Source organism: Papio anubis, chromosome 1 (genome assembly GCF_008728515.1).
Source record: "Papio anubis isolate 15944 chromosome 1, Panubis1.0, whole genome shotgun sequence".
NCBI lineage: Eukaryota > Metazoa > Chordata > Mammalia > Primates > Cercopithecidae > Papio > Papio anubis.
Window position 1 is genome coordinate 36,015,319 of NC_044976.1, and position 26,301 is coordinate 36,041,619.

A 26,301-nucleotide genomic window follows, 5' to 3' on the forward strand; every position below is an offset into this window, starting at 1 on the left:
CCTCGAGATTTCTCGACGCCCGTTCCACCGAGATTCAGGGGCTGCCTGGGGTGCCGGGGAGGGGGGCTGAGGGATGGGGTACGTGGGGCTAGAAGGGTGGCACTGAGACCCGTAGGGAGGGGGCCGGTGAAGTGAGTAAAGAGGGATCGACAGAGAAGGAAATCCTTGGGGAGAGGACCACCAACGCGCGCTTCCTCCCCTCCCCGCCCCCGCCCCCGCCCCCGCCCCCGCCGCCCCAGCGCTGCCGCCGCGCCGCCCCTCTCCGGCGCTCCGGAAGGCCTGCGTCCCCGCTCCCCAGCGAGGCGCCGCCACCCGCCGCCCAGGCAGCCAGGCTTGAGGGAACTGGCTTTGTATAGGAAGGACTCTTCCTCCGCGGGCCACGCGGCCTGACTCAGGTCTCTGCTCCTGTGGCCCGAAACTCGCCGTTCGCTGGGCCTTGCGTCGCCCTCGGCGTCCAGTTCCCCCTCGGCTCGCGGCCACTTGGTCCGCGCCGCCTGCGTCCTGTGTGCCGAGCCCGCCCGCACTGCGGGGACAGGCCGGGCGCCGCCCACGCCGCGCTCTGCCGGGCGCACAGTCTCCCAAGGAAGCGTGCGGGCGGGCGGGCAGGCGGCCATGGCGCGGCGCGCGGGGAGGTAGCGGGGCGGCCGCAGGAGCGCACGGTCGGCCATGGCCCGGCGGCGGCGCCGCGCCTGCATAGCTCTGTTCCTGGTGCTGCTCTTCGCCTTCGGCACCCTCATGGGCCTGCGCACGCTCAAGGCTCCGGACGGACTCCCGGCGCTGGGCCCGGGCCTGGAGCTGGCGCCCTTTGAGCGACGCCCGGAGGCGGCCCCAGCGCCCGCTGCTCGGGCCCCGGCAGCCCCTGCCGCGCCGCCCCCGCCGCCGCCGCCGCCCCGCACCGCGGACCCTGGCGGCTCCCCTGGGCCGGCACCCGCGGAGGCCGAGCCCGCCCCCGGGCAGAGCCTGAGCGTCTACTCGGACCTGCACGCCTTCTACTACTCGTGGTACGGGAGCCCGCGGCGCGAGGGCCACTACATTCACTGGGACCACGTCATGGTGCCGCACTGGGACCCCAAGATCTCGGCCAGCTACCCCCGCGGCCGCCACAGCCCCCCAGACGACTTGGGATCCAGCTTCTACCCGGAGCTGGGGCCTTACAGCTCCCGGGACCCCGAAGTGCTGCGGGAGCACATGACCCAGCTCAAGGAAGCCGCCATCGGTGAGCGCCCCCCACCCCGGGCGACCCTGCCCCCCAGCCTCGCCCTTCCTCCTTCCCACATCCCAGCTCCCTCTGGTCCTGTCACCGGGCGTTTGGTCCCACTTACCCGCCACCCTGGCTTCTTAGCTGTTCCCTCCCACTCTCATCCTGGGCCCACCATGCGACACCGCCCCCTCCGTCTAGTATTCAGACCCCCTACCTGGGCCCTTCGACCCCTAACATCCAGGGCCCTTCCATAGGGCGGACCTGCTGGGAGTTTGCACCAGGAGAGGGAGGCAGAGTCTTCAAATTTGTTGGGCAATGGGAAGTGAGGCCTGGAGTCCTGGCCCGCAGGATCTGGGGTTCAGAGGAGTGGAACCTACGGTCGCCTCTGCTTTCACGGCAGGTACAGGGTAGATAGAGCAGCAGCCCTTCCTGCTTTTACTGGCTGCAGAGAGGAAAGTGTGCCCGTGTTCCATGAAGGCCTCTGCTGTATTTGCAGTTGGGGGTAGTGTTGGGGGTTTAGAGGCTTTTCATCAAGCACCCAGCTAGAGGGAAGGTCCCTGGGCGCCTCCTTTGTAGGCTGGGGAGGGAAGGCTCACTTATTTCGGATATCATCACTGAATTCTGCTGGTTTTACAGATGACCTCTGCTCAGGGCTCTTCTCCATGTGGCATGTTAGGGGTTAGGGGGCTTCTCTTTTTCAGAGGTAAGCTTGTGGCTTCCAGGTGGGTGTGGCACTGTCCACCCATTCCCTTTGTTCTACTACTTGCTGATGCACTCTAAAGCCTGGCTCCCTTCCGGCCTGGCGCGCTACGGTTCCCGCAGGCACTGCGCTTCAGCACCGCGGGCGTGGACAGCTCCGGGGCGCGAGGCTCTGGGACTCATCTGCCGGAAGTGAACCTGGCAGGAAGCTTGCTGCAGTTTTTTAGAAACCATTTTTGCAACTGGAGGTTTGTGAGAAAAAAAATCTCTGTTGAGGGGGGTACTGTGTGTCTCTGAAGTGGCCTCTGTATTGCGTCTCAGGCGTCCTGGTCCTGTCCTGGTACCCACCTGGCATGGCTGATGATAATGGAGAGCCCTCGGATGACCTGGTGCCCGCCATTCTGGACACCGCCCATCAGTACAGCATCCAGGTGAGTCTCCAAGAAGAGCCCACGTGCTCTCTGCCCTGTTCTGGAGAGGTGCTCTCCTCCGCCCACAGGGTTAGTGCCTCTACAGAAGTTCTTGGCAGTAGCCCAGGGATAACAAATATGTGGCAAGTGTAGTTTTGGGGGAGGGTTCAGATAAATGGTGCCTATGTTGCTCTTAGTGTTTTGAATTCTAAGAAAACTGAGAAAACTAAATATAGGACCAAGAGAAGACTAAATAATTATCACTTTTGTTAAATAGTAATAGAGGTTAGGTTGTAAACCCTGGTGGATAAAGGGTAGGCAACAGCCAAAGGGACCTGCAGACTCAACTCTCTAGTGGGAGGCAGTGCTGGACCTCGAGGAGTAGACAGGTGTTCTCAGCGGGTGGGCTTACTTTCAAGAGGAAGGATGGAGCTGGACGAAGCATTTCCCTACATGTGCCAATCGAGTAAGTCATCCCTTGCTTCTGTGGTGAAGGAAGAAAAATGATAGAGAAGGAAGAAAAGCCCCACTCCCCATTCCTGAGGGGAATTCCACCACTGACATGTCTAACAGATCACAGCAGTTTCCCACCGACACAGCTTCAGCATACTTCTTCCACTGTTTCAGGCAGCTAGCACCAACCACTTAGTTGAAACCTATTAGCCACCAAAATGCTTCCCACATGCCATGCTGCGGGAGATGGGCAAACTGCTCACCCCTGTTTTGGCCTCTAAGGGCACCAGCTGCCTTTATCTCTACTGTGCCTACCAGCCAGGCACTCTTTTGAACTCAGCCTCTCCTCCAGGCCATGGTTAGATCCTGAGCCTGATATGTTGTGGCCCCTGGATAGACACTCACCTGACCAGTTACTCCTCTGTTTGTGGCAGGTGGCCTTCCACATCCAACCCTACAAGGGCCGGGATGACATCACTGTACATGACAACATCAAGTACATCATTGACACGTAAGGCTGTTCTGGGGGCTGGGATTTCGGTGGGGATCAAAATGGAGGTAGGGATAGGTTTGGAGGGGCAGGTCAAGAGACACAGGGCATAATGTCTGTGTTCCCAGCAGCTGTTTTATAGTAGGAGAGTACTGGGCCTAAAGTCAGGCAGCCTGGGTTTCAATTCCTGTTCTGTGGCTTCTAATCTGTGATGAGGCAAGCCTCGTAACCTTGGAGTCTTGTGAGAATCACACAAGTTAATATATGTGAAAGTGACTTCTACAATGTAGGCACCTCATTTATTCATTCAAAAAGTATTGAATGAAGGCCAGGCGCGGTGGCTCACGCCTGTAATCCCAGCACTTTGGGAGGCTGAGGCAGGTAGATCATGAGGTCAGGAGTTTGAGACCAGCCTGACTAACATGGTGAAACCCCGTCTCTACTAAAAATAAAAAAATTAGCCAGGCATGGTGGTGCACACCTGTAATCCCAGCTAGTCAGGAGGCTGAGGCAGGAAAATCACTTGAATCCGGGAGGCAGAGGTTGCAGTGAGCCAAGATCACACCACTGCACTCCAGCCTGGGTGACAGAGCAAGACTGAGTCTCAAAAATAAATAAATAAGTAAGTATTGAATGAGGCTGGGTGTGGTGGCTCATGCCTGTAATGCCAGTGCTTTTTTTTTTTTTTTTTTTTCCTTTCTTTTTTTGAGACAGAATCTCACTGTTGCTCAGGCTGGAGTGCAGTGGCACAATCTTGGCTCACTGCAACCTCTGCCTCCCGGGTTCAAGTGATTCTCCTGCCTCAGCCTCCCGAGTAGCTGGGATTACAGGTGCCCGCCACCACGCCCAGCTAACTTTTGTATTTTTGTATCTTTACCTGGGCGTGGTGATGTACACCTATGGTCCCAGCTACTTGGGGGAGCTGAGGTGAGTGGATCACTTGAGCTCAGGAGTTTGAGGTTGCAGTGAACTATGATGGCACCACTGTACTCCAGCCTGGGGTTTCACCATGTTGGCCAGGCTGATCTTGAACTCCTGACCTCAGATGATCTGCCCACCTCAACCTCCCAAAGTGTTGGGATTACAGGTGTGAACCATCGCACCCAGCCTCCCAGGGCTTTGGGAGGCAGAGGTGGGAGGATTGATTGCTTGAGGCCAGGAGTTTGAGACCAGCCTAGGCAACAAAGCAAGACCTCATCTCTACTGAAAAAAAAATTAGCTGGGCATAGCAATGCATGCCTGTAGTCCTAGGTACTTGGAAGGCAGAGGTGGGAGGATCACTTGAGCCCAGAAGTTCAAGGTTACAGTGAGCCACGATTATACCACTGCATTCCAGCTGAGAACAGAGCAAGACTCTGTCTCTTAAAAAAAAAAAGAGTATTGAGTGCCTACATGTGTCCAGGCATTGTCTTAAGCCCAGCTGTACAGTAATGGGTAGGACTAGCAAAGTTTCTAATTTCATGTTTACTTTCTAGTGTATGTTGCAGGTATTGTGGAGCAGACAGTAATTAAATGGGAAAAATCAAACTGATCTATACAGGATTTTGTGCTAGAGTATGCCCAAGAAACTACGTAAGAATGGGTAGTCAGGTCAGGTGAGTCTGAAGAGACAACAGGTGAGCTAACACCTGAATGAGCAGTCAGGGCTGGGTGTGGTGGCTCACACCTGTAATCCCAGCACTTTGGGAGGCTGAGGTGGGAGTTATCACTTGAGGTCAGGAGTTTGAGACCAGCTTGGGCAACATGGGGAGACTCCCATCTCTACAAAATCTTTTTTAAAAAATTAGCTGGGCATGGTGATGCATGCTTGTGGTCCCAGCTATTTGGGGGGGCTGAGGTGAGTGGATCACTTGAGCCCAGGAGTTTGAGGTTGCAGTGAGCTATGATGGCACCACTGTACTCCAGCCTGGGCGATACAGTGAGACTCTGTCTTAAGAATATTAAAAAAAAAAAAAAAGGCCAGGCGCGGTGGCTCATGCCTGTAATCCCAACACTTTGGGAGGCTGAGGCGGGTGGATTGCCTGAGGTCAGGAGTTCAAGACCATCCTGGCCAACATGGTGAAACACCATCTCTGTTAAAAATACAAAAATTAGCCAGGTGTGGTGGCGGGTGCCTCTAATTCCAGTTACTTGAGAGGCTGAGGCAGGTGAATCGCTTGAACCCCAGGAGGTGGAGGTTGCAGAGAGCTGAGATCATCCACTGCACTCCAGCTCTGAGCAACAGAGCAAGACTCTGTCTCAAAAAAAAAAAAAAAAAAAAGTAGTAAGAAGAAAAAAGAAAAAGGGTCAGCTCTGCAAAGATCCGGAGGCAGGGAGAAAATTCCAAGCAGAGGGCTGGCAGATGCTAGGCCCATAAGATGAAACAAGCTTGCATGATACGTGACAGCCGGATAGAAAGGCCAGATGGGGAGTAATAGGTGGGTAAAGAGCAGGAATGGGGTAGGCAGGGCCAGATCAAGTAGGTGGGAATAATGAATGGATTTTACGGAGGCAGGATGGAAGCCTGGAGACCAGTTGTTGCAATCCAGATGAAAGATGGTAGTGGCTTGGCTAAGGGTAGGGAAGTGAGGCTTAGGAATGACAACTGGGGAGAGGAAGGAGGGGAACGAGGTTCTTGCTTAGAGGCATGATGAGTCCAACTGTGGAGACTGACTGGCTCCAAAACTGGGCTGTGTGGCATCCAGATCTCATCCACGGCAGGTCCTACAGTTGGTGCTGGTCTCTCCCATCCAGCTGAGGCTCTTCTTTCTCTTTCTCAGGTATGGCTCCCATGGTGCATTTTACCGCTATAAGAACAGCATGGGGAAGAGCCTCCCACTCTTTTATATCTACGACTCATACCTGACGTCCCCTGAGGCCTGGGCCCACCTCCTGACACCAAACGGGCCCCACTCAATCCGCAACACGCCCTATGATGGGGTCTTCATAGCGCTGCTGGTGGAGGAGGGTCACACCCACGACATCCTGGCCGCCGGATTTGACGGCATGTACACCTACTTTGCCTCCAATGGTTTCTCCTTTGGTTCTTCCCATCAGAACTGGAAAGCTGTGAAGAACTTTTGTGATGCCAACAACCTCATGTTCATCCCCAGTGTGGGGCCTGGCTACATAGACACCAGCATTCGGCCCTGGAACAACCACAACACGCGCAACAGGGTCAATGGCAAGTACTATGAGACGGCCCTGCAGGCGGCCCTGACGGTGAGGCCCGAGATCGTCTCCATCACCTCCTTCAATGAGTGGCACGAGGGCACCCAGATTGAGAAGGCCATTCCCAAGAAGACACCCACCCGCCTGTATCTGGACTACCTGCCTCACCAGCCCAGCCTGTACCTGGAGCTGACCCGCCGCTGGGCAGAGCACTTCATCAAAGAGAAGGAGCAGTGGCTCATGTGAGGGGCCTGTAAACAGGGACGTGAGGAGCTGATGTCCTTGCCTTGCTGGAAGATGTCACCACGTGGGGTTCAGCTGAGGTTGTAGGCACTCACTCATTCCCAGGTCAGAGGTCAGCAGCTAGGTGCTTCTGGGTGGGCTGTCAGGCCTGGGCCTGTGCAGCACAGAGACCATTCCTCAGGCGAGTGGTGCTGGGGTGCTCTGCGGTGATGGGAATGGCAGAGGCTGGCAGGTGACTGAACTTAGCCCAGGGCAGCTCCACGTTCTGGTAACACTTTCATGTAACCCCTTCTAATTTTGAACTCTGCAGCAGGCCGGTGCTGTGTAGTGGCCACCCACTCACCACCCTTGGAAGGGTGTCAGGGTCTGGGCTCGCATGTGCCCTGCTCCCTTCTGCCAGTCTGCGTCCTCTCCTCAGGCCTCCTTCTCACATCATCTGTCTTCTCTAAGTTAGGGAACCATATTTGAGACTTTCAAAAAGGGAACTTCTAGGTTTAAGCTCCTCCCAGTAGATTCCTGAACCCAATTATCAGGAAATCATCCTGAGCACTCACAGGTTCATGTAACACTCACTCGTCAAGCACCTTCCTATGTGCTAGGTGCTGGGGAAAACTTGACCAAGGAAGAGTTCCTGTCCTGAAGCTTCCAGGACCCAGCTTTCCTTATCTGGTGTGGCCTTGTAGCTAGTGCCTGGGCACAGTTGTTTTTCTTTTTGCAGTTTTACCTAGTGCTGGGCATTCAGTTCTTTCTCCTCTAAAAAAATACCTCTGTGCTCCAGAGCCTCATTTTTCCCAGATGCATATTTAGCTCCAGGGAGAGGACTAGGAGGAAACCCCCTCCCTTTAGCTGCCTGAACTGACTGAGGCCCACTCACTAGAGCCATGTTCAGTGCTACTGTGATTTGTAGTAATTAAATATGAACTGGTATTCTCAAGTAAGCATTCCTTTTGCTCTCTTTAAGACCTCACAAATTCTGACCTTAGATTCCGTGACAAACTGACATATGAGTTGGGCTGGCTATGGCTTTACCACAAGTAGGTTTGCTTAAGAAATTACTAACAAGGCCGGGCACGGTGGCTCATGCCTGTAATCCCAGCACTTTGGGAGGCTGAGGCGGGTGGATCACCTGAGGTCAGGAGTTCCAGACCAGCCTGGCCAACATGGTGAAACCCCGGCCCTACTAAAAACACCAAAATTAGCTGGGTGTGGTGCTGGGTGCCTGTAATCCCAGCTACTTGGGAGACTGAGGCAGGAGAATTGCTTGAACCTGGGAGGCCGAGGGTGCAGTGAGCCAATGTGGCACCACTGGACTCCAGCCTGGGCAAGAGCAAGACTGTCTCAAAAAAAACAAAAAACAAAAAAAGGAAAACAAATTACTAAACAAGATTTCTAGAGGGAATTAACAAACCAGTGCTTATTTACAAATAAACAAATATGCTAATTGCAGGCACCCTGATTAAAGTAGGCCCCTCCCTGTTAACACCTCACAAGATTCTTAGGATATACTTGAAAACAGGTGCATTGGAAACCACTGTACTGAGAAGTTTATGGGCTCAAGACTGAATTGGGCGTGGTCGCTCAGGCCTGTAATCCCAGGACTCTGGGAGGCTGAGGTGGAAGGATCAGTTGAGTCCAGGAGTTCGAGACCAGCCTGGGCAACCCAGTGAGACGTGTCTTTAAAAAAATTAAAAATAGGCCGAGTGCCTTGGCTCACACCTGTAATCCCAGAACTTTGGGAGGCCAAGGCGGGTGGATCACTTGAGGCCAAGAGTTCAAGAACAGCCTGACCAACATGGCAAAACTCCATCTCTACTAAAAATACCAAAAAAATTAGTAGGGTATGGTGGTGCACACCTGTAGTCCCAGCTACTCAGGAGGCTGAGGTGTGAGAATCACTTGAAAGTGGGAGGCAGAGGTTGCAGCGAGCCAAGATTGTGCCACTGCACTCCAGCCTGGGCAACAGGGATTCTGTCTCCAGAAAAAAAAAAAAGAAAAAAAAAAGACTGAATTGGAATTTTGGGAACTAGGGTGCAAGATGGAAGCGGAGGAAGGAGGAAACCAACCCCAGTGGTCACCTCAAGGACACCCAGCCCCAGTTAGGTAACTGGTATTAAACTCCACGGGAGAGATGAGCAGGCCTGGCCACCTGGTTTGGGGCTTAGCTGGGGAAACCAAGGCAGGCAGGGACAGTTGAAAGGGTTGGATGTTGACATATGGTAATTTACAGAGGGTAGCAACACAGGCTTCATTTCACACACGCACAATTTGAAAAATACTAAACATGGCAAGGCCAGGGGGCAGGGGCAGCCATTCTCACACATTGCTAATGGCAGTGTAACTTGACTCAGTTCTTCTGAAGGCTAATCCATATTGAGAGCCATAAATACTTCATACAGTTTGACCTAATCTCCTACCCTAAGGAAATAATTCAAAAGAAGAATAAACCATTTACAAATATGTTTAATAGCAGCATTTCTTTAAAGAAAAACAAAGTTCAAATGCCCAACAGTAATTATGTTTAACACTTGGTACACATATAAATAGACAAAAGGCTGCAGAGAACACTGGATTTAAACAAGGCTATTACGGGTATAATTAACTATAATTTACGAATAAATAAGGAAAAAGTCCCTGGCTGAAAAGGATAGTGGAGGTTTATTTCCCAGTATTCTTCAGTTTGGACTGAACCCTTGCCAACTGAGCAGACATCCCACTATTACACCAAAAAGACTGCTCTCCCTGCCAGCAATTACAATACATGACACCACTAGGCCGAGTGGCTCAGAGGGAAGAGTGGTCTGCGGCTCTTCAATCTTTATCCAAACCTGGTTCTAGCTTCAGGAGCCCAACCCATGCCTTTGGTCACCTGAGACTTTTTATTAATTTTTATGAGATGGAGTATTGCTATGTTGCCCAGGCTGATTCTGAACTCCTGGGCTCAAGCAGTTCTCCCGCCTGGGCCTCCCAGAATGTTGGGATTACAGGCATGAGCCACCACACACAGCCACCTGAGACTTCTTAAACAGCACCAGCACTTCTAGCTGGTTTGAACCTTAAATGCCACCACCCACCAGAGAGAAGGCTCTCACTAAATTCTAAATCTGTCATTTAAATTACTTTTCAACTGAAAAACAAAACAGAAGAAACTTATTAGAATAAGGCGATCTAGGCCGGGCGCGGTGGCTCAAGCCTATAATCCCAGCACTTCGGGAGGCCAAGATGGGCGGATCACGAGGTCAGGAGATCGAGACCATCCTGGCTAACACGGTGAAACCCCATCTCTACTAAAAAATACAAAAAAAAACTAGCCGGGCGAGGTGGCAGGAACCTGTAGTCCCAGCTACTCAGGAGGCTGAGGCAGGAGAATGGCGTGAACTCGGGAGGCGGAGCTTGCAGTGAGCTGAGATCCAGCCACTGCACTCCAGCCTGGGTGACGGAGCAAGACTCCTTCTCAAAAAAAAAAAAAAAAAAAAAAGAGTAAGACCACCTAGGAATGTTCTTAACTTTTCCATTCAGCTTTTGGCTGATATATGAAACTACAAATCAATACATCCTGTCCCGAGCTGTAAACCAGCAGCTCCCAGGGCTTGGTCTACAGTGCTCAGAAAGACACATTGCCTTAACAGTCAGGCTAGTGCCCTAGCTCCAGTGGCCTCTGCAAATGAGGCCTTGCCAGTCATCAGTGGACAGACACATAGTATCCAGCACCAGGCCTTGGGCCTTCCTGCTTCCCAGAGTTTCACAGGTAGGACGCATGTGAGGGAAGTAGGCCATACTTCTGTTGGAGGATGGCTGTAGTACTTTCCAGGGCACTGAGGAGGAAACAGGACAGTTACCAGTCTGACTTCTCAAAGTCCCAAGCCCACCAGAAGCTGGTGAGCAGGGACATCGAAACTGGCTAGCCTTGTTATGCCCTGTTCATCAATCCATGATGAAACCTTCTGAATCCTAAGAAAGCCAGCAAACTTAATCCCACTCCAACTACCACTTCTCCAAACCTGGCCCACACTCCCTCAGGGCAAGATAGGAGGCACCATCTTTATCTTGTCAAAGCTTTTTTGCATCTCTCCAACCTCCCTCAAATTATTTCCCCACGCCACAGGAATGAGACTTACCATCCTGGACGAATGATGCCAAACTTTCCGGGCACAGACAAATCAACCACAGTTGAGCCGAGGCGACACTCGGGGCTCTGGCCACCCCCAATTTGTCCCCCATCAATGACCAAGGACAACTGAGGCCAGAGATCCCGGAACTCCTGAGAAGAGGGAGAAGGAAGAGCATGGACACGATCCCTGGTGTATGCAATAATGTTAAACTGCACGCAGTCATCAAAGGCCATATAGTCTCAAAACAGAAGTCACCTTCCTCCAAGCAGAGAAAGGAGCTTCATTTAGTTAAGGTCAGCTGTGCCAAGGACACTGCATTCTATGAGGTTTGGAGCCCTCCTGGGTTAGTACCCCAAGTAACACCTATCTAGGGCTTAAAGAAATCTTGCTATGGCAAAAGGAAATGTCATACATTGCTTCAGTTAGGAAATGTAAGTACAACGAATGGAGTTCTGGGCATAGATACGGGCTCTAACTCTGGACTTTCCATTGTATCTCTGTGTGACTGCACGCAAGTTACTCTATCCAGGCCTACAAGACAAGTGGGCTGGACTAGATAATCCTATGTCTTCATTTGTTCTAATCTATGTAAGCCAAGACAGGATTAGGATGACCTTTTCTTTGCCCTGGCTTGGGGCAGAGATAGGAGAATAGGGTCAAGAGTCAAAAACCAGGTAAAAAGGCTGGGCACGGTGGCTCACACCTGTAATCCCAGCATTTTGAGAGGCTGGATCTCTTGAGGCCAGGAGTTTGAGACCAGCCTGACCAATACGATGAAACCCCGTCTCTACTAAAATACAAAAATTAGCCGGGTGTGGTGGCATGCGCCTGTAATCCCAGCTACTCACTCAGGAGGCTGAGGCAGAACTGTTTGAATCTGGGAGGTGAAGGTTGCAGTGAGCTGAGATGGTGCCATTGCATGCCAGCCTGGGCAACAGAGTGAGACTCTGTCTCAAACAAAACAAAACAAAACAAAAAAACTAGGTAAAAATCTGGTCACTTAATGACTGTGTGACCTGGAACAAGTGATTCCAGCTCCTTCTAGCTCTAGAACCATGCTCCTGGATCTCACTGCAACTCTGATCAGGGTATGAAGAACAGAACATGGTAGATTCTGCATGCCACCAGCACTCAGTCTTTGGGCTATGAGAAGGATACTCCCCTAGAACAGTGGACTGAATTGTTAACTGAGCAAGAGCTTCCCCAATCCCTCCAATGAAGACACTGCAGTAGCAGTAAGGCCTGGGAATTTGGGACAGGAAATCATAAATACCAGTTACTGTGTTGGACAGGTCAAATGACTGCTGACAAGGTAAAAACCTCCCCTCTCTGTGCCACATCCCGATTCTTGCTCCTGGGGTACAGCCACCAGGACCAAGTCAAACCTGCACTCTGAGAATGGGAAGGGATGCTGAACTCTCACTTTCCAAGAACCCTGAGCCCCACTCTAGGTCTGGGCATGGAAAACCCCATCGAATGGAGTTCTGGGCAGAGATATGAGCTCCAACTCTGGACTTTCCATCCTATCTCTGTGTGACTGCACGCAAGTTACTCTATCCAGGCGTATTAGCTGGATGTAATAAGCCCAAGGAAGCCCAAGGCCTGATGCTGGATACTATGTGTGATACTATGTCTCTGGCCCAGAGTCTGGGGACACAATGTAGCTTATAACTACGTTTTACATCTTAGTAATAAGAAAAAGAACTGAAATTTCTATGTGTCCTCCTTTGTTCTAATCTATGTAGCCAGGAAAGGATTAGGATGATCCTTTCTTTGATCTGGTTTGTGGCAGAGATAAGACAACAGGGACAAGAGTCAAAAACTGGAGCCAGGCGCGGTGGCTCACGCCTGTAATCCCAGCACTTTGGGAGGCCGAGGCGGGCGGATCACGAGGTCAGGAGATCGAGATCATCCTGGCTAACACGGTGAAACCCCGTCTCTACTAAAAATACAAAAAATTAGCCGGGTGTGGTGGCGGGCGCCTGCAGTCCCAGCTACTCGGGAGGCTGAGGCAGGAGAATGGCGTGAACCCGGGAGGCGGAGCTTCCAGTGAGCTGAGATCCGGCCACTGCACTCCAGCCTGGGCGACAGAGCGAGACTCCATCTCAAAAAAAAAAAAAAAAAAAAAAAAGTCAAAAATTGGGTAAAAATCTGAGTCAGTCACTTAATGGCTACGTGACCTGGAAAAAGTGATTTAACTTTTTGGAAGCTAAACTTCATCCTTTTTTTTTTTTAAGAGACAGAGTCTTTCTCTAGAGCCCTGGCTAGAGTACAATGGCACAATCTCAGTTCACTGTAACCTCCACCTCCCAGGTTCAAGTGATTCTCCTGCCTCAGCCTCCCGAGTAGCTGGACTACAGGCATGTGCCACCATGTCTGGCTAATTTTTGTATTTTTTATTAGAGATGGACTTTTGTTATGTGGGCCAGGCTGGTCTCGAACTCCTGACCTCAGGTGATCCGCCTGCCTGGGCCTCCCAAAGTTCTGGGGTCACAGGCATAAGCTACTGCCCTTGGCCTTCTTCATCTTTCTTTACAGCACTGTCGTGAAGATTTACAGCCTAAACTGTATTCTCCAAAAACTGTTATCTCCAAAAAAAGGGGAAGACACTGTTCTTACCATAATCTTTCCTATTATTATAAAGACAATAAGAAAAAAAACACCAATTCTCCCCCTGGCTTTTCAGACTTTGAGACAAAATCAAATTCCTTTAATTTATATTGCCCCCCACCGCCTCCCTGCCAGCTGGGAAACCTTTCCACTGTTGGCCCAAGGACTCTCACGCCTGGCAATCCCAGTGCACTATCAATGCCACTGATTCACAGGAAACAGTGTTTGGGCTGGTGACACTTCCAGGGGAAGGACTGGGTAAACTCACCTCGACATTCAGAGAACTGGCCTGGGAGCTGAGGTTGGCGCTAGTGAGAGCAAGCGGACCCTCAAACATCTGAGCCAAGTCTTGCATAAAGGCATGATCAGGAATCCGAATGCCTACAAGCTATAAGGCAGGGGGAAGGGGATCATGAGAAAGGTTGGAAGGGGTAGAGGGTAAGTCTGATCTGGATCCTAGTGAAAGCCAAGTGGCCTGGAGTCTGGAAACACAAGAGAAAACTTGACTCACAGGCGTAAAAGGGTTTAGGTCCTTGTTGAGCTCCTCCGAGCGTTCCATCACCAGGGTCACTGGTCCTGGCAGTAGGTCTTTCAGGAGCCCCTCAGGTACTCTCACACGGCAGTATCTGGGAAACACAGGAGCATAAATCCATTCAAAATGAAGGACCACTGGTGGTCCTTTCCTAGACTCTAGGCACACGTAGGAAAGGAATCCTTCAAGTTTACAATGGGAGCCGCCTGTCTCCCCGCTTCACTTCCCTAAGAGCTTGAGCAGAAAGCAGGCCTCCAGAGGGGCACCCCTGGCTTGGCGCCTATGTGCCTCTGGTCTGAGGGACTACAACAGCTGCACCGCTGTGCTACCGTGATAGTGGGTGGGATCAAGCTCCACGTTTTATTTTCTACAAGGCATTCGCTATTAAATTAAGCTACTGTGTTTCTTTCCTTTTTTCCTGGGGGCCTCCCCGATTAGTACAAATGCGCCAAGGGTACAGGGCCCCCGCCTTTCTCGTGTGTTGCTGCTTCTCAGCAGCATGTAGTTCAGGGCCTGGGGCACGTTAAGTCCTCGGTACACACTTCCAGTTCCGGATTCCTTGGTAAGCCTGGACAAGCCCCTCCCGCTCTCTGCGCCTCAGTCTCCCAAGCCTGTCACCGGAAACCCCTCCCGCGGTGCCGCCCCCAGCGGGGCCGGGTCGGGGCGGCCTCACCTGTAGACGTCGGCCACGCGGCCGAGGCATACGGCCAGAGGCTTAGCCTCGCTGCGACCCTTGAGGCGGTACACAGCGCGCAGAGCCGCCGAGCAGCTCGCCGCGCAGGCCAGACCGTACAGCGTATCGGTGGGGACGGCCACCACGGCGCCGGCGCGCAGCTCGGCCACGGCGGCCCGCAGCGCCTCGGTCCAGCCGGCGCGCTCCGGGCTCGCGGCCTGCACGGCCCCGCTCCCCGGGAGCCGCAACAGCCGGGCCCCGGGGGCCGCCGGAGCGGGGCTCGGCGGGCGGAAGAGGCGGCCGCTCCGGGAGCCAGCGGACCCCTCGCTCAACCCCACGCTGGCAGCCACCGCGGCCCTCATCCCCCTGCACCGACGCGCCGGAGACATCCGCCCAGGCCCGCTTCCGGGAGGAAGTGACGCTCCCAGCCAGCTTCCGGTCCGGGAGACTCGGCCCCACCTCTGCGCCGGGCAGCTTAAAGGGACCACGACCCCCAGGAGGATTGAAGGAGACCGGTGGGGACGGGGCGGGGCCCGGCCTTGCGGAGCCCTAACACAGCGCTGGGGAGGGGGGCGGCCGAAAGGGGGGCGGTGGTCGGGCCGCGCAAGCGGAGATGGAATGGGGCCCGGGCTCAGACTGGTCACGGGGGTGAGAGGGGGCCCGTCGGGGCGGGGGGAAGGGGCTCGGCCCCGCGCAAGCGCCGGCCCTGACCGTCTGTCTCTTGCTCGGGCAGGGAGGCTGCCGGCGTGGACCGCGGGAAGGCGGGGCTGGGGCTCGGCGGGAGGCCACCCCCGCAGGCGCCCCGGGAGGAGCGCGCCCAGCAGCTGCTGGACGCGGTGGAGCAGCGGCAGCGGCAGCTCCTGGACACCATCGCAGCCTGCGAGGAGATGTTACGGCAGCTGGGCCGCCGGCGCCCGGAGCCGGCTGGTGGCGGGGTTAGTGCCCACCCTGGGCTGGGCCGGGGTGGGGTGGGGTCTGCCCACTGGCTAGGCTGGCCAAGCCCTAGCTTACCCTGGAGGGGGGAAGTATCTCTCCACTGCTTTATCCCTAACCTCCGTTGATGTGGTGAGAGGTTTCGAAAAAGTTAATACTATCCAAATGCCAAATGGCCATATCCTTGTGGGGCCTAATCCAAGGCCTTTCCTCCCAGCCTCACTTTTTTCCTTTCTGTTCCAACTAGAACGTCTCAGCCAAACCCGGAGCGCCCCCGCAGCCGGCTGTCGCCACCAGAGGCGGCTTTCCAAAGGATGCTGGCGATGGAGCTGCGGAGCCCTGACCATCCCCAAGCCGGATGCCCTGACTTCTCTCCCTCCCCAGGGCCGGTGGCTGGACTCTGAACAACTCCCTTCAGTAAAGGGGCCAGTCTTCACTGGCAGTGGCTGGTACTTGGCTGGCTCTCAGCCTGGAATGGCAGCTCTGCTAGCAGCTGGGTTCACTCCCACTTCATCCTGGCTGGAAGCAGTGCTGTGCTTTGAAATGTAGCCAATGAATACCCAGTCTGATTACCCAGATTTGGGCAGACCAGCAGTGCTCGCCAGAGTAGTCTGGCCTGCTATGGGGGATCCAGGTGATGTTACATGTCCATTTCATGCTTTGGGGGCTTTTAGCCCCACAAAACACCTTCAGCAGAGCCTTGATTAAAAGGAAACCTGCAGACTCTCCTGGTGACCGACGTTTCCTTTCTGTCCCCTCCCTCTCCAAGACTGATGGCTGGGAAGGGGGGAATGGTGGAAAAATGTCAACTATAGACAGGGTTGGGAAGAAATGCCACAGATACTACCAGATTTAAATAAGCATTTAATTAGGATTTCATTAGTATTTAATATTGCTTTTTCAATTCCAAAAAGTTAAATTTTCACTTCTTAGCAGATATTTTAAAGTACAATATTAAGTTTATACAAAATGAGCAATTAAGCAAACACCATTATTTCACATTCTTCAAAAATACAAATTCGTATTTATTCTTTTTTGGGTTTGGAGGTTTCTTCCTTTGGAAGTACTGAACCTGTAACGTTTTCATATCGCTCAGTGGAAGTCCGTTGTTCCCATGTTTCACACTTACTTTTACATAATCCAAATAAAACTATTTGGGATTTTAAAAGTTGTCACCAAGACCCCGGCCAATGATTAGTGTATGTCAAAAAAAAAAGAGGGCTCTTGGGGGCTCTTGCCTTTCCTGGCTAGAAGATCTGAGCCAGAGATTAAGTAACAATCTGTTTCCAGCCACCTTCCCCAAACGGACTAGGAAGAGTTCACAGGAAAAGGGAACAGACACTTTGAACTCTGACCCCCACCCTCACATTCTCCAAAACACAACTAAGGATGTAGACTGTTGAGTCAAACAGCCCTTGGGAGGCCTGAGAACACAGCAGGAAAAGGGCAAGAGAAGCCTCTGACTTGGCACACTACGAGGATAACAAGGATATTGCAAAAAACACCCCTGGGTTTTGGTGCAAAAAGGTTTTATGAAAAATTTTCCCATAAGAAAAAGTAGAAACTGCATTGAGCTGAGAAAGGGACACTACGTGATCGCCCAATTTTGGCCCAACAGGCACACCACCAAAAGGGCAGCGTGTGGTTTTGAACCTCAATTCCAGTAGAAAAGCTTGTACTATGTACACATTGACATAAAGATCCAGTTTAATTTGCATTTTTCAGTGCAGACTGAGAAGCCCTCTCTTGAACAGGAGTAACAGTGAGAAATGCCCAGTGGTCGTTGGCTTCCCCTAAGGGCATCAGAAGAAATACAGGACCCCTTCCCTCTCTCCCTAAAAAAACATGCAAGAGGAAACAGGCTAATATGGCTAACCAATCAGAAATATGCTCCAGTTTTGTTGCCTCCACCCTGAAATATTAAGGAACAGATAATTTCTGATCTATGTCCCAGCAGAACCATTTGCATATTAGATCTATGAAAATCTTTCTGCTTTGGCTGAATTATATTTTAAAACTTGCCTATTCTATAGCCTGAGAATTTGAGAATTGAAGATAAAATGGGGGAGATGGAGTAAAGGGTGGCTGAAGTATATTTTAAAACTCGTCTATTCTATAGCCTGAGAATTGAAGATAAAATCGGGGAGGTGGAATAAAGGAAGAAAGTTGATAATGATTCATGGGATTTAATGTTTGTTTATAGGATTTAATGAAGGCTGGAGGCCTTTTTGCTTAAGGAACCAACACAGGTAGTATGGGGACCAGTATGGAAATGGCTCATGTTGCCCCCTGCCACCCATGCCCCCCCAAACATATTTCTGATTGGTGGTGTAAGACAATTGTAAACTCTTGAGAAATACTGTTGCAGTTCCACACATCAATGGTTTCAATGACTCTGGAAAAGTCTTTAAGGACAATGGATGTGATTACAAATATCAAAGTCTAGAAGGTGCCAGGTTTCTACCTAGGAACAATCTGTTCCTTCCTTTCAGGCATCATTTTGTAATGGTGAAGAGGGAAAAGATGGCGAGAGACCAAGAAGTGATGAAAAAGGGCCTCAACAGTCAGCAGAAAACAGGACCCACAGCAGTTCTTCAGAGAGCCTGAGGGGGCGCCCTGGGGCAGACAGGGAAGGCTTGCATAGATTGAGCGGTTGCTGAGAATGCATAATAGTGTTTCTCTATGGACAGCCTCATAGTACAGGGCTGATTGAGCGGAAAAACGCGGCCAGGCCAGGGCCACATGGGACAACGACCATCAAGCTACACATATTGCACCAAGGTAAGTGCTTTTCTTTTCACACCTCAATTTAACTTTTTATTCTGAGCAAAAAATAAACTTTGTGGAAAGTATATATATGTATATATACACACAAAAGAAATTGCAGCAATCGGGTTAAAGATAAAATAACCTAAAGTGCTTTTTTATTTTATTATTTCTTTAATATACCAATATGAGGTTCTGCAAACTTGTCCCTCTGGACACATTCAGCATTATACAAAGTCTCTCAGGAAAACCCACCCACCCTCCAATATCCCCATCAGTCCACAGCCTTGACCCTGAAAATAAAACTCTCCGATCTACCACCTATCCCAGAGGTGAAGAAGAGAAGCCCCTTGCCTTTTACTCAGAGAGATCTTCACATCTTAAGGCCCCTCCTGGGCTTTGTACCATGATCTCCTTCTAAACGGAGGTGGAATTCAATAAATGACACCACTTCTGTCACCACACTAGTGGTGCTCCCATGAGACTGGCCAGACCCTGCCAGGAAAGACTGGGTCACTTTCCCTCAATGCCCAACCTACCTGCCTGGGAAGGGCCAAGTTCACTAAGGCAGTTTGGTGGTGCCAGTCAGTTTCCTTACCACCTCCTAAGTCCATGAACCCCAATCCCTGGTGCTAAGCACCCTTTGAAGCGGTTGTCTAACTGGAGATGTTAGTAGGAACTAGAAGATAATGTACAGGGTGAAAATGGTTAAGTTTACTATGGGAGAGGAAAAAGGCTTGATTTTTACCTGCTAGAATTCTACAAATCCTCCCTAATCTCACCCTAGGTTCATTTCCCACGTTTGGGAAACCACACTCACCATGAAGGTTCTTTCTGGCTCCAGCTTAGCTAGGGGCCCTCTTTCTTCCAAGGTCCTTGGCACTAGAGACCAGGCTTACAGAAGGGCAGGTAGGAAAAAAGAACTGGAAAAGGAGGGAAAGGAAGACTGCCTACCCTGGGAAATAAACCTGATCTTCACAACTCACTGGCATTTTAAGCACATTCCTGATTTTTCAAAAGCTGATTGGATCTGATAGTCTTTCTTGTAATCTAAAGTCACCCTCAAAAGGCAGATACTTCAGCTTCTTCAACTGGAAAAATTTGTCAGCCTAAACACTGTTTAAGATGCTGCTTCGTCACCCCTGATCTTTGAGAGTGAAAAGGCCACTGACCTGGGTAGGCCCCAACATGAGCACGCCCTGGCTAGCCAGGAAGAGTCGATATTTAAACCGTGGGTGCTTCAAATGTCCTTCCCTGGGCTCCTATTTCCCACCTCCACTCCCAGGGAACCCAAATCCCAGGTGACCACAGGATGGGCATATGGGAAGGTCATTACTGCCCTCTGATACTAGCTTACTTTGGGGTCCCATCACTACTCTCTCAGAAGTTGTAAACACCAAGGGCCCTACCTCAAAGCTTCCTGTGGGTGCAAGGCCCAGAGAGATCCAAGGAAAACTCATGCTCAGCAGCTGGTTTTCCAGGAGGACTAACCCACTGTGTTAACAGGAAATTCCTCCTGCCTTATCAACTTCTGCTGAGGTCAGTGGTCATCAGAAGCCACAATCCTTTTGGAGAAGGGAGTGCAGAAGGTCAAAAAGAAGTCAATTCCCTAGACCAGGCACGGTGGCTCACACGTGTAATCCCAGCACTTTGGGAGGCCGAGGCGGGCAGATCACCTGAGGTTGGGAGTTCGAGACCAGCCTGACCAACATGGAGAAACCCTGTCTCTACTAAAAATACAAAATTAGTCAGGCATGGTGGTGCACACCTGTAATCCCAGCTACTCGGGAGGCTGAGGCAGAATTGCTTGAACCTGGGAAGCGGAGGTTGCGGTGAGCCAAGATCGGGCCACTGCACTCCAGCCTGGGCAACAAAACCGAAACTCCGTCTCAAAAAAAAAAAAGAAGTCAATTCTTCTGGCTAGAGTCCTGGAATGAGAAATTGGCTGCTTGTAGGTAAGACCATTTCTCCTCATGGCAGTAACAACATTCACCACCACTGCCCTCTTTGTCTGTCCCTGAACATCCTTGCTAAAGCCAGGGAGGGCCCCTGGCTCCAAGGTAAATTATCTGCTCTCAATAATGTCTTGGCTGGCCCTGAGCAATGGCTCAGAGAACAGGAGAGTGACCAATGCAGATCCCTTTACATTAGGGAATGAAAATGCAAGGCAAAATTATGGCTGCTTCCTGCCTGACACTGTCAGTTTGGAAGAGCAGCCTTGTTTGTGGACCACCACTCTTTGCTCAGGGCAGGGAAATGGCTCTTGGGAGGCAGAGGCCTATTCTGCACCTTGGGCCATGCCTGGCCTCTGAGCTTGGTGAGTTTGGTCAGCACTCATGACTATGTTAATATAGCCTGTTGAGAGAAACCTTCATGCTAGTGTGGACTGTATCTTTTATTTTAAGAGGCAATGACTTGGAGCCAAAGGCAGACAGATGGATATAATTCTATACACACACACACACACAATTTTTTCCTATAACACAACTTAGTGAAACATTCCAAATGAGATAACTTATTGCAACATTTCAGGCTTTTTGGTGGAAAGGGAATTTTTTTGTTTTGCTATACCCTGAGTAGAAGATCATCGTTTTGTGATTTTTCTTTTTTTCTTTTTTTTTAAATAAATCACATGACTAAGCTGAGCAAGTCACATCCTTGTTTGCACTGTATGAGGCTGTATGCAAAATCCAGAGGGGGGCAGAGATGGAGGGGGCAACCCAAAGCCTGGCTGGAACCTGGAACCAGGACACCTGGCCTGCCAATTATATGCCACCTCATACGAATTCCCTTAAATCTGCACCTTCTTCTGATAAGCAAAATGCGGCCCTTCTGCTCTGAGGAAGAAAATACCATTAAAAAGAAGGCAGACCACCAAACAGCAACTGGCCATAAGCCACAAGTTCTCTCTAGGACAAAACAGAGATGTTCCCCAAGGAAAATTCACTGCGATCTGCAAGCCCTGGCAACCAACTGAGAGAAAGAACCAGGAAGGCAAAGACAGTGATCATGTTGCTAGAACCTGCTTTGCACATGTCATCGACAGACAGCAGTCAACAAGCTGCCTAGGGCCTCTGCAGAGCCAGATCAACCCCACAGCCTGTGAGCCAGGCCTTAAACTGACTATTTGTGCTGAAGCGGGCTGCAGAACGACCCGTGTCATCCACCCTGAGCACCACCAACACTAAGCACAAATGACAACACCATCTCACCTGAACCCTGTCCAACTCACAGCTGCCTCACTGGCCTTTGCCACTGCCCTCTCTGATGAAGCAAGGGTCTGGCCTTCCAAGCAAATGTCAGCCTCAGATTCAAAAGACACACAGGAAGGAGCAACACCCAACACACTGAACTCTCCTGCCCAATCCACAAAGACCCCAGTGCAAGCGATGGGCAGCATCAGATTGATGGAAACCACACCCTTTCATTTAGAATTTTTATGCACACGAGTAACCTTAGTTTCCAAGTTCACATGACAACAAGCAAAAGTGACATACAGTGCAGCCAAACAGTTCACTTATAACTTAGCTTTTTTTGTTGTTTTTTGTTTTTTTCCAAAGATTAGTTCCTTAAAATGGATGCTCCTGGGATGTGAATAAAGAAAATACGTCTGAAAGGTGAGGATTTCAAACAGTAGATTTCTTCATCCTTCAAATTTCTGACCCATGATGGCAGGCATTGTACCTCATGCCTCCTGCTCACCCACTTTTTCCCGCAGGTGAGCACACACAGGCCCTTCACTTGGAGAAGCTGCTGGTGAGGCCCATCTCCTCCTCCCCCTGCAGTAGTGCTTCAATGGGAATCAGATTGGACGGGGTGTCCAGGCTCTGGAGGGACAGAAATTCTGACACATCCATGGCACTTAACGTTTCTGTCTGAGGGTCTGAAGGAGTCTCTGCTTGCCGGCTTTGCTCACAGGAGGAGGGTATGGTAGAGGATGATGACTGGGGAACAGGGGCTGAAGAGAAAGTCTGCGCTGGGAGCTGCAGGCTGGGCCCATCAGGAGCCTGAGGGCTCGGCTCTGGAGGGGGTGGGGAGGAGCAGCCCTTTCTCCTGCTGGTTGCCCGCTCCTTTGCAGAGTCCCGGCATGCACACTGACACTGACATGCCTCTTCTTGTTTGATGATGATCACAGGAACACTGAGGCCAATCTGCTGGACAGAGCTCCCTGCGAGAGAGGCAAGAGAGACTGCTCTTCAAGTAGCTGCAGAGGCAGGAGCATGAGGGACAGGGATACATGGGCTAGGTGAGAGCAGAGTGCCATGGGAACCATGGGAAGGATGGTCACCACACTTCGGGGTTTGTTCTGCTTTAAATTGGACCACATGCCCTCTGAGGTAAAAGAGGGACACTCCCCAGCCGAAGACAAAGTCCCCTTTCCTTAGAAAGTCACACACACAATCTAGATGCACCCTGTATTTCCAGCTTCATTTCCAGTCATTCTCCACTGCACCCTCCATGTGGATGCCTACCTTGTTCCTGACACGTTCTTTACACCCCTGGGCCTGTGGGCTCTTCCTTATGCCTAAAATCCCTGGACACTACTCTTCTGGAGAACTGACACTCATCTTTCAAGACCTAGCTCACTCCCCCACTTCTGTAGGCCTATGCAGAGGGCTAGCTTGGATGAAGCACGTACCCAGCTTCCCAGCACACATGCACAGTGCTGCTATCTTCCTTCCACACCTCTCTCCTTGCAGTACAGGACCTGCTTGGTTCTGCCTGCCCAGGAGACTCTGAGCTCCTTTAGGACATCTTACTCATCTCTCTTTCATGTGTTGTGCGAACACTTGCTCCATATTCAGCCAGACTTTGTGTGTCTTGACAGAGCTAAGGACCAATGGGAAGGACCAGGTGCAGTGGCTCATGCCTGTATGTAATCCCTGTACTTTGGGAGGCTGAGGAGGGAGGATCTCTTGAGCCCAGGTGTTTGAGACCAGTCTGAACAATATAGTGAGACTTTGTTTCTACACATAATAAAGAAAAATTAGGCCGGGCTTGGTGGCTCACGCCTGTAATCCCAGCACTTTGGGAGGCCAAGGTGGGCAGATCACTCGAGGTCAAGAGTTCGAGACCAGCCTGGCCAACATGGTGAATCCTTGTCTCTACTCAAAATACAAAAATTAGCTGGACATGGTGGTGAGTGCCTGGAATCCCAGCTACTTGGGAGGCTGAGGCATGAGAATCACTTGAACCTGGGAGGCAGGGGTTGCAGTGAGCCGGGATTGCGCCACTGCACTCCAGCCTCCGCAACAGAATGTGACTCCATCTCAAAAAAAAAAAAAGAAAAAGAAAAATTAACCAGGCATGGTGGTGCATGCCTATGGTCCCAGCTACTTGCGGGGGCTGAGGCAAGAGGACTGCCTGAGCCCAGGAGGTCCAGGCTGCAGTGAGCTGTGATCGTGCCACCACACTGTGGCCTGGGTGACAGCAAGACCTTGTCTCAAAAACAAAACAAAACAAAGGCCAATGAGCAGGAGAACAGGGTGGGAACTGGGAGGCCTGACAACTAGTGCTTTGGTTCCACCATAAATTCACGTATAACCTTGGGGGAGTCATTTAATTTTTCTGGGTCCCAGTGTCTTAATCGATAAAATAAAGAATTTGAATAAAAGGAACTTTCAGCTCTCTATGTGTCTCTGACCCAGATGCTATTTCTTCATTACTGTAATTAGAAAAGAGTCCAGTGAATTAACAACTGCCCTCTTTAGCATTAACTGTGATTCAAAATTTTATTTCTGGCTACATTTTAAAGCTGTATCTGAAAGAGAAAGAACTGTTACTAAAGAATGTTAAACACAGTATTTTGGCCAGAAGTATACTAACTTTTAATAGTTGTGAGAATATGAAATACTCTAGCCAACAATACAATGTGAAGAATTTAACTGAGGCTGTTTAAAGATTTTTAAAGTTTTAGAAACTGGGACAAAGCAGTAATTAGCTGTGCCTCAAGGGGCCCACAGAATTGCCTTCTCTTAAGGCTAACATGGAATTACATACCTGGGCTACTGGCTACTGGTACTGCAGTGGTAAAAAACACCTTCTCAACTTTAGATGCTTGCTGCTGAAAAAAGAAAAAGAAATCCCATTTATAGCCACTGTAATATGGCAGATCCCCAGGGACCTGAAGCCTCCCTGATTGTAATGGTCATCCAAGAAGACAGAAAACCCTTAGTGTTCAGGGGTTTTTGTACTGAGTGATGTTTTGTTTGTGCTCTGACATGAGGTCACTGCACTGTTTGACATTCAGTGCTGACAACGTAGCTAGCTTTGTACGCTACTAGTTGGCTGGCTCCCAGCTGCCTAATCCAGTAGGTTCTGTATCCAAAGGCTCCTCCTCCTCCAAGGTTGCTTTTCTCAAGCAGATGGTCTTCTCAGAGGGATCCCAGGGCTAGCTTTCCTTCAGATTCTCCACCTTCCCTGCTGCCTCCCAATACTTCTAAGAAAGCTGGAAAGTTCTTTTTTTCCCCTCAGAGATTAAGTTGCATGCCAAGGACAGGCTAAGGCTTCCTCTCACAGGCAGTCAGCCCTGTAAAGGCCTTGTGCTATAAGGTGCACAGCATAGTTCAAGGGTGGGCCCTAGATTCGGCCACACTTGGATTCAAGTCCAAGCTCTGCCACTTATTAGTTGTTGATGTTGAGCATGTGATTTAACCTCTTAGAGTCTTGTTTCCCCACCTATAAAAACAGGAATAACAACTGCTATGGATGGAGTATCTGTCCCCTCCAAAACTCATGTTGAAAGTTAATCCCCAGTGTGGCAGTATTGAGAGGCTGGGTTTTTAAGAGGTGACTGGGTCATGAATGAATTAATTCACTCATGGATTAATGGGTTATCATGGGAGTGGGACTGGTGGCTTTATAAGAAGAGTAAGAGAAGCAGGGTGTGGTGGTACATGCCTATAGTCCCAGCTATTTGGAAGACTGAGGGAGGATCGCTTGAGCCTAGGAGTTTAAGGCCAGCCCAGCCTGGAACATAGTGAGATTCTCTCTCTTAAACAAACAAACAAACAAAAAGGCCGGGCACAGTGGTGGCTCACACCTGTGATCCCAGCACTTTGGGAGGCCAAGGCGGGCGGATCACAAGGTCAGGAGATGGAGACCATCCTGGCTAACATGGTGAAACCGTCTCTACTAAAAATATAAAAAATTAGCTGGGCGTGGTGGTGGGTGCCTGTAGTCCCAGCTACTCGGGAGGCTGAGGCAGGAGAATGGTGTGAACCTGGGAGGTGGAGGTTGCAGTGAGCCAAGATCTCGCCACTGCACTCCAGCCTGGGCGACAGTGTGAGACTCCATCTCAAAAAAATAAAAATAAATAAAATAAATAAATAATAAGAAGAGAGTCCTGAGCTAGGATGTTCAACCCCTTGCCATGTGATGCCCTGTGCTGCCTCAGGACTCTGCAGAGGGTTCCACACCAGCATGGCGGCCCTCCAGATGTGGCCCCTCAACTTTGGACTTCTCAGCCTCCGTAACTCCAAGAAATAAATGTGTTTTCTTTATAAATTACCCAGTTTGGGGTATTCTGTTTTAAGCAACAGAAAATGGACTAAGACAATAACCAAAAACCTTTCAAAGGCCCCTGTGAGGATGAAATGAGATGATGCACGTAGGACACTTGGCGCATGGTGAACATTCAGTAAACATTATTATTTAAGGCCGGGCATGGTGGCTCACACCTGTAATCCTAGCACTTTGGGAGGCCGAGGCGGGTGGATCACCTGAGGTCAGGAGTTCGAGAACATTCATTATTTATATTATGACTAAGCAGGACTACAAACCCATGCCCAGAAAGTCACCCTTATCACTCTACTATACTTCCTATTACATGGGCTAAAAGGTTTCTACTTTCTTGAAGTCTTATCTTGAGGCAGCTTTGTCTTTTATCTCTCTAAAAAGGAAATTAAAAAGTGCCTCTAAGATGAGTGTGGGAGGAAAGTGAAAGCTTCTGGCTAAGTTATATAGCAGATGATACTATAAAATAATAATGGAGGCCGGGCGTGGTGGCTCACGCTTGTAATCCCAGCACTTT

General features: G+C 50.7%; 4 protein-coding genes across 8 annotated transcripts in view; 2 read left to right on the forward strand and 2 right to left on the reverse strand.

Moving 5' to 3' along the window:
• Positions 1-285: 285 nt before the first annotated feature.
• On the forward strand, positions 286-7,584 carry MANEAL (mannosidase endo-alpha like). Of its 3 annotated transcripts, none has more exons than XM_003891621.3 (4): positions 286-1,216; positions 2,222-2,331; positions 3,198-3,274; positions 6,290-7,584. In XM_003891621.3, exons 1-4 carry the CDS (start codon positions 667-669, stop codon positions 6,303-6,305), a joined length of 753 nt encoding a protein of 250 aa, XP_003891670.1. In that variant the 5' UTR covers positions 286-666; the 3' UTR covers positions 6,306-7,584. The 3 variants fall into 3 exon arrangements, with proteins under 3 accessions (XP_003891670.1, XP_003891669.1, XP_009203533.1); XM_003891620.5 differs by having other exon boundaries at positions 292-1,216; positions 6,013-7,584; XM_009205269.1 differs by lacking the exon at positions 3,198-3,274 and having other exon boundaries at positions 967-1,216; positions 6,013-7,584.
• A 2,474-nt stretch (positions 7,585-10,058) lies between these two features.
• On the reverse strand, positions 10,059-15,070 carry YRDC (yrdC N6-threonylcarbamoyltransferase domain containing). Of its 2 annotated transcripts, XM_003891622.4 has the most exons (5): positions 14,571-15,070; positions 13,877-13,991; positions 13,634-13,753; positions 10,762-10,904; positions 10,100-10,458 (listed from the first exon to the last, which is right to left on the reverse strand). In XM_003891622.4, the coding sequence occupies exons 1-5, from the start codon at positions 14,957-14,959 to the stop codon at positions 10,386-10,388; spliced, it is 840 nt and encodes a 279-aa protein (XP_003891671.1). In that variant the 5' UTR covers positions 14,960-15,070; the 3' UTR covers positions 10,100-10,385. The 2 variants fall into 2 exon arrangements, with proteins under 2 accessions (XP_009203558.1, XP_003891671.1); XM_009205294.4 differs by lacking the exon at positions 13,634-13,753 and having other exon boundaries at positions 10,059-10,458; positions 14,571-14,989.
• Positions 14,574-16,231, forward strand: C1H1orf122 (chromosome 1 C1orf122 homolog). Of its 2 annotated transcripts, none has more exons than XM_009205282.4 (3): positions 14,574-15,218; positions 15,304-15,505; positions 15,751-16,231. In XM_009205282.4, exons 1-3 carry the CDS (start codon positions 15,184-15,186, stop codon positions 15,844-15,846), a joined length of 333 nt encoding a protein of 110 aa, XP_009203546.1. In that variant the 5' UTR covers positions 14,574-15,183; the 3' UTR covers positions 15,847-16,231. The 2 variants fall into 2 exon arrangements, with proteins under 2 accessions (XP_009203546.1, XP_003891672.1); XM_003891623.2 differs by having other exon boundaries at positions 14,586-15,085.
• A 116-nt stretch (positions 16,232-16,347) lies between these two features.
• Positions 16,348-26,301, reverse strand: part of MTF1 (metal regulatory transcription factor 1) — a 34,100-nt gene continuing 24,146 nt past the window's right edge. The window contains exons 8-9 of the mRNA XM_031667085.1: positions 24,270-24,333; positions 16,348-22,437 (exon numbers count right to left, since the gene is read on the reverse strand). Coding sequence (XP_031522945.1) covers positions 22,007-22,437; positions 24,270-24,333 — 495 coding nt within the window. The 3' untranslated portion in view covers positions 16,348-22,006. The remainder of the gene's footprint in view (positions 22,438-24,269; positions 24,334-26,301) is intronic.

What these genes read in the sequence shown, in the direction of transcription:
- MANEAL (XM_003891620.5), top strand. Translation starts at nt 667, where the DNA reads ATGGCCCGGCGGCGGCGCCGCGCCTGCATAGCTCTGTTCCTGGTGCTG. An exon ending in GCTCAAGGAAGCCGCCATCG is followed by an intron (nt 1,217 to 2,221) that starts GTGAGCGCCCCC and finishes ATTGCGTCTCAG; the next exon opens with GCGTCCTGGTCCTGTCCTGG. An exon ending in CCCATCAGTACAGCATCCAG is followed by an intron (nt 2,332 to 3,197) that starts GTGAGTCTCCAA and finishes TGTTTGTGGCAG; the next exon opens with GTGGCCTTCCACATCCAACC.
- YRDC (XM_003891622.4), bottom strand. Translation starts at nt 14,959, where the DNA reads ATGTCTCCGGCGCGTCGGTGCAGGGGGATGAGGGCCGCGGTGGCTGCC. An exon ending in ACCTAAACCCTTTTACGCCT is followed by an intron (nt 13,754 to 13,876) that starts GTGAGTCAAGTT and finishes CCTGCCTTATAG; the next exon opens with CTTGTAGGCATTCGGATTCC. An exon ending in GGCATCATTCGTCCAGGATG is followed by an intron (nt 10,459 to 10,761) that starts GTAAGTCTCATT and finishes TTTCCTCCTCAG; the next exon opens with TGCCCTGGAAAGTACTACAG.
- C1H1orf122 (XM_009205282.4), top strand. Translation starts at nt 15,184, where the DNA reads ATGGAATGGGGCCCGGGCTCAGACTGGTCACGGGG. An exon ending in GGCTCAGACTGGTCACGGGG is followed by an intron (nt 15,219 to 15,303) that starts GTGAGAGGGGGC and finishes TTGCTCGGGCAG; the next exon opens with GGAGGCTGCCGGCGTGGACC. An exon ending in CGGAGCCGGCTGGTGGCGGG is followed by an intron (nt 15,506 to 15,750) that starts GTTAGTGCCCAC and finishes TGTTCCAACTAG; the next exon opens with AACGTCTCAGCCAAACCCGG.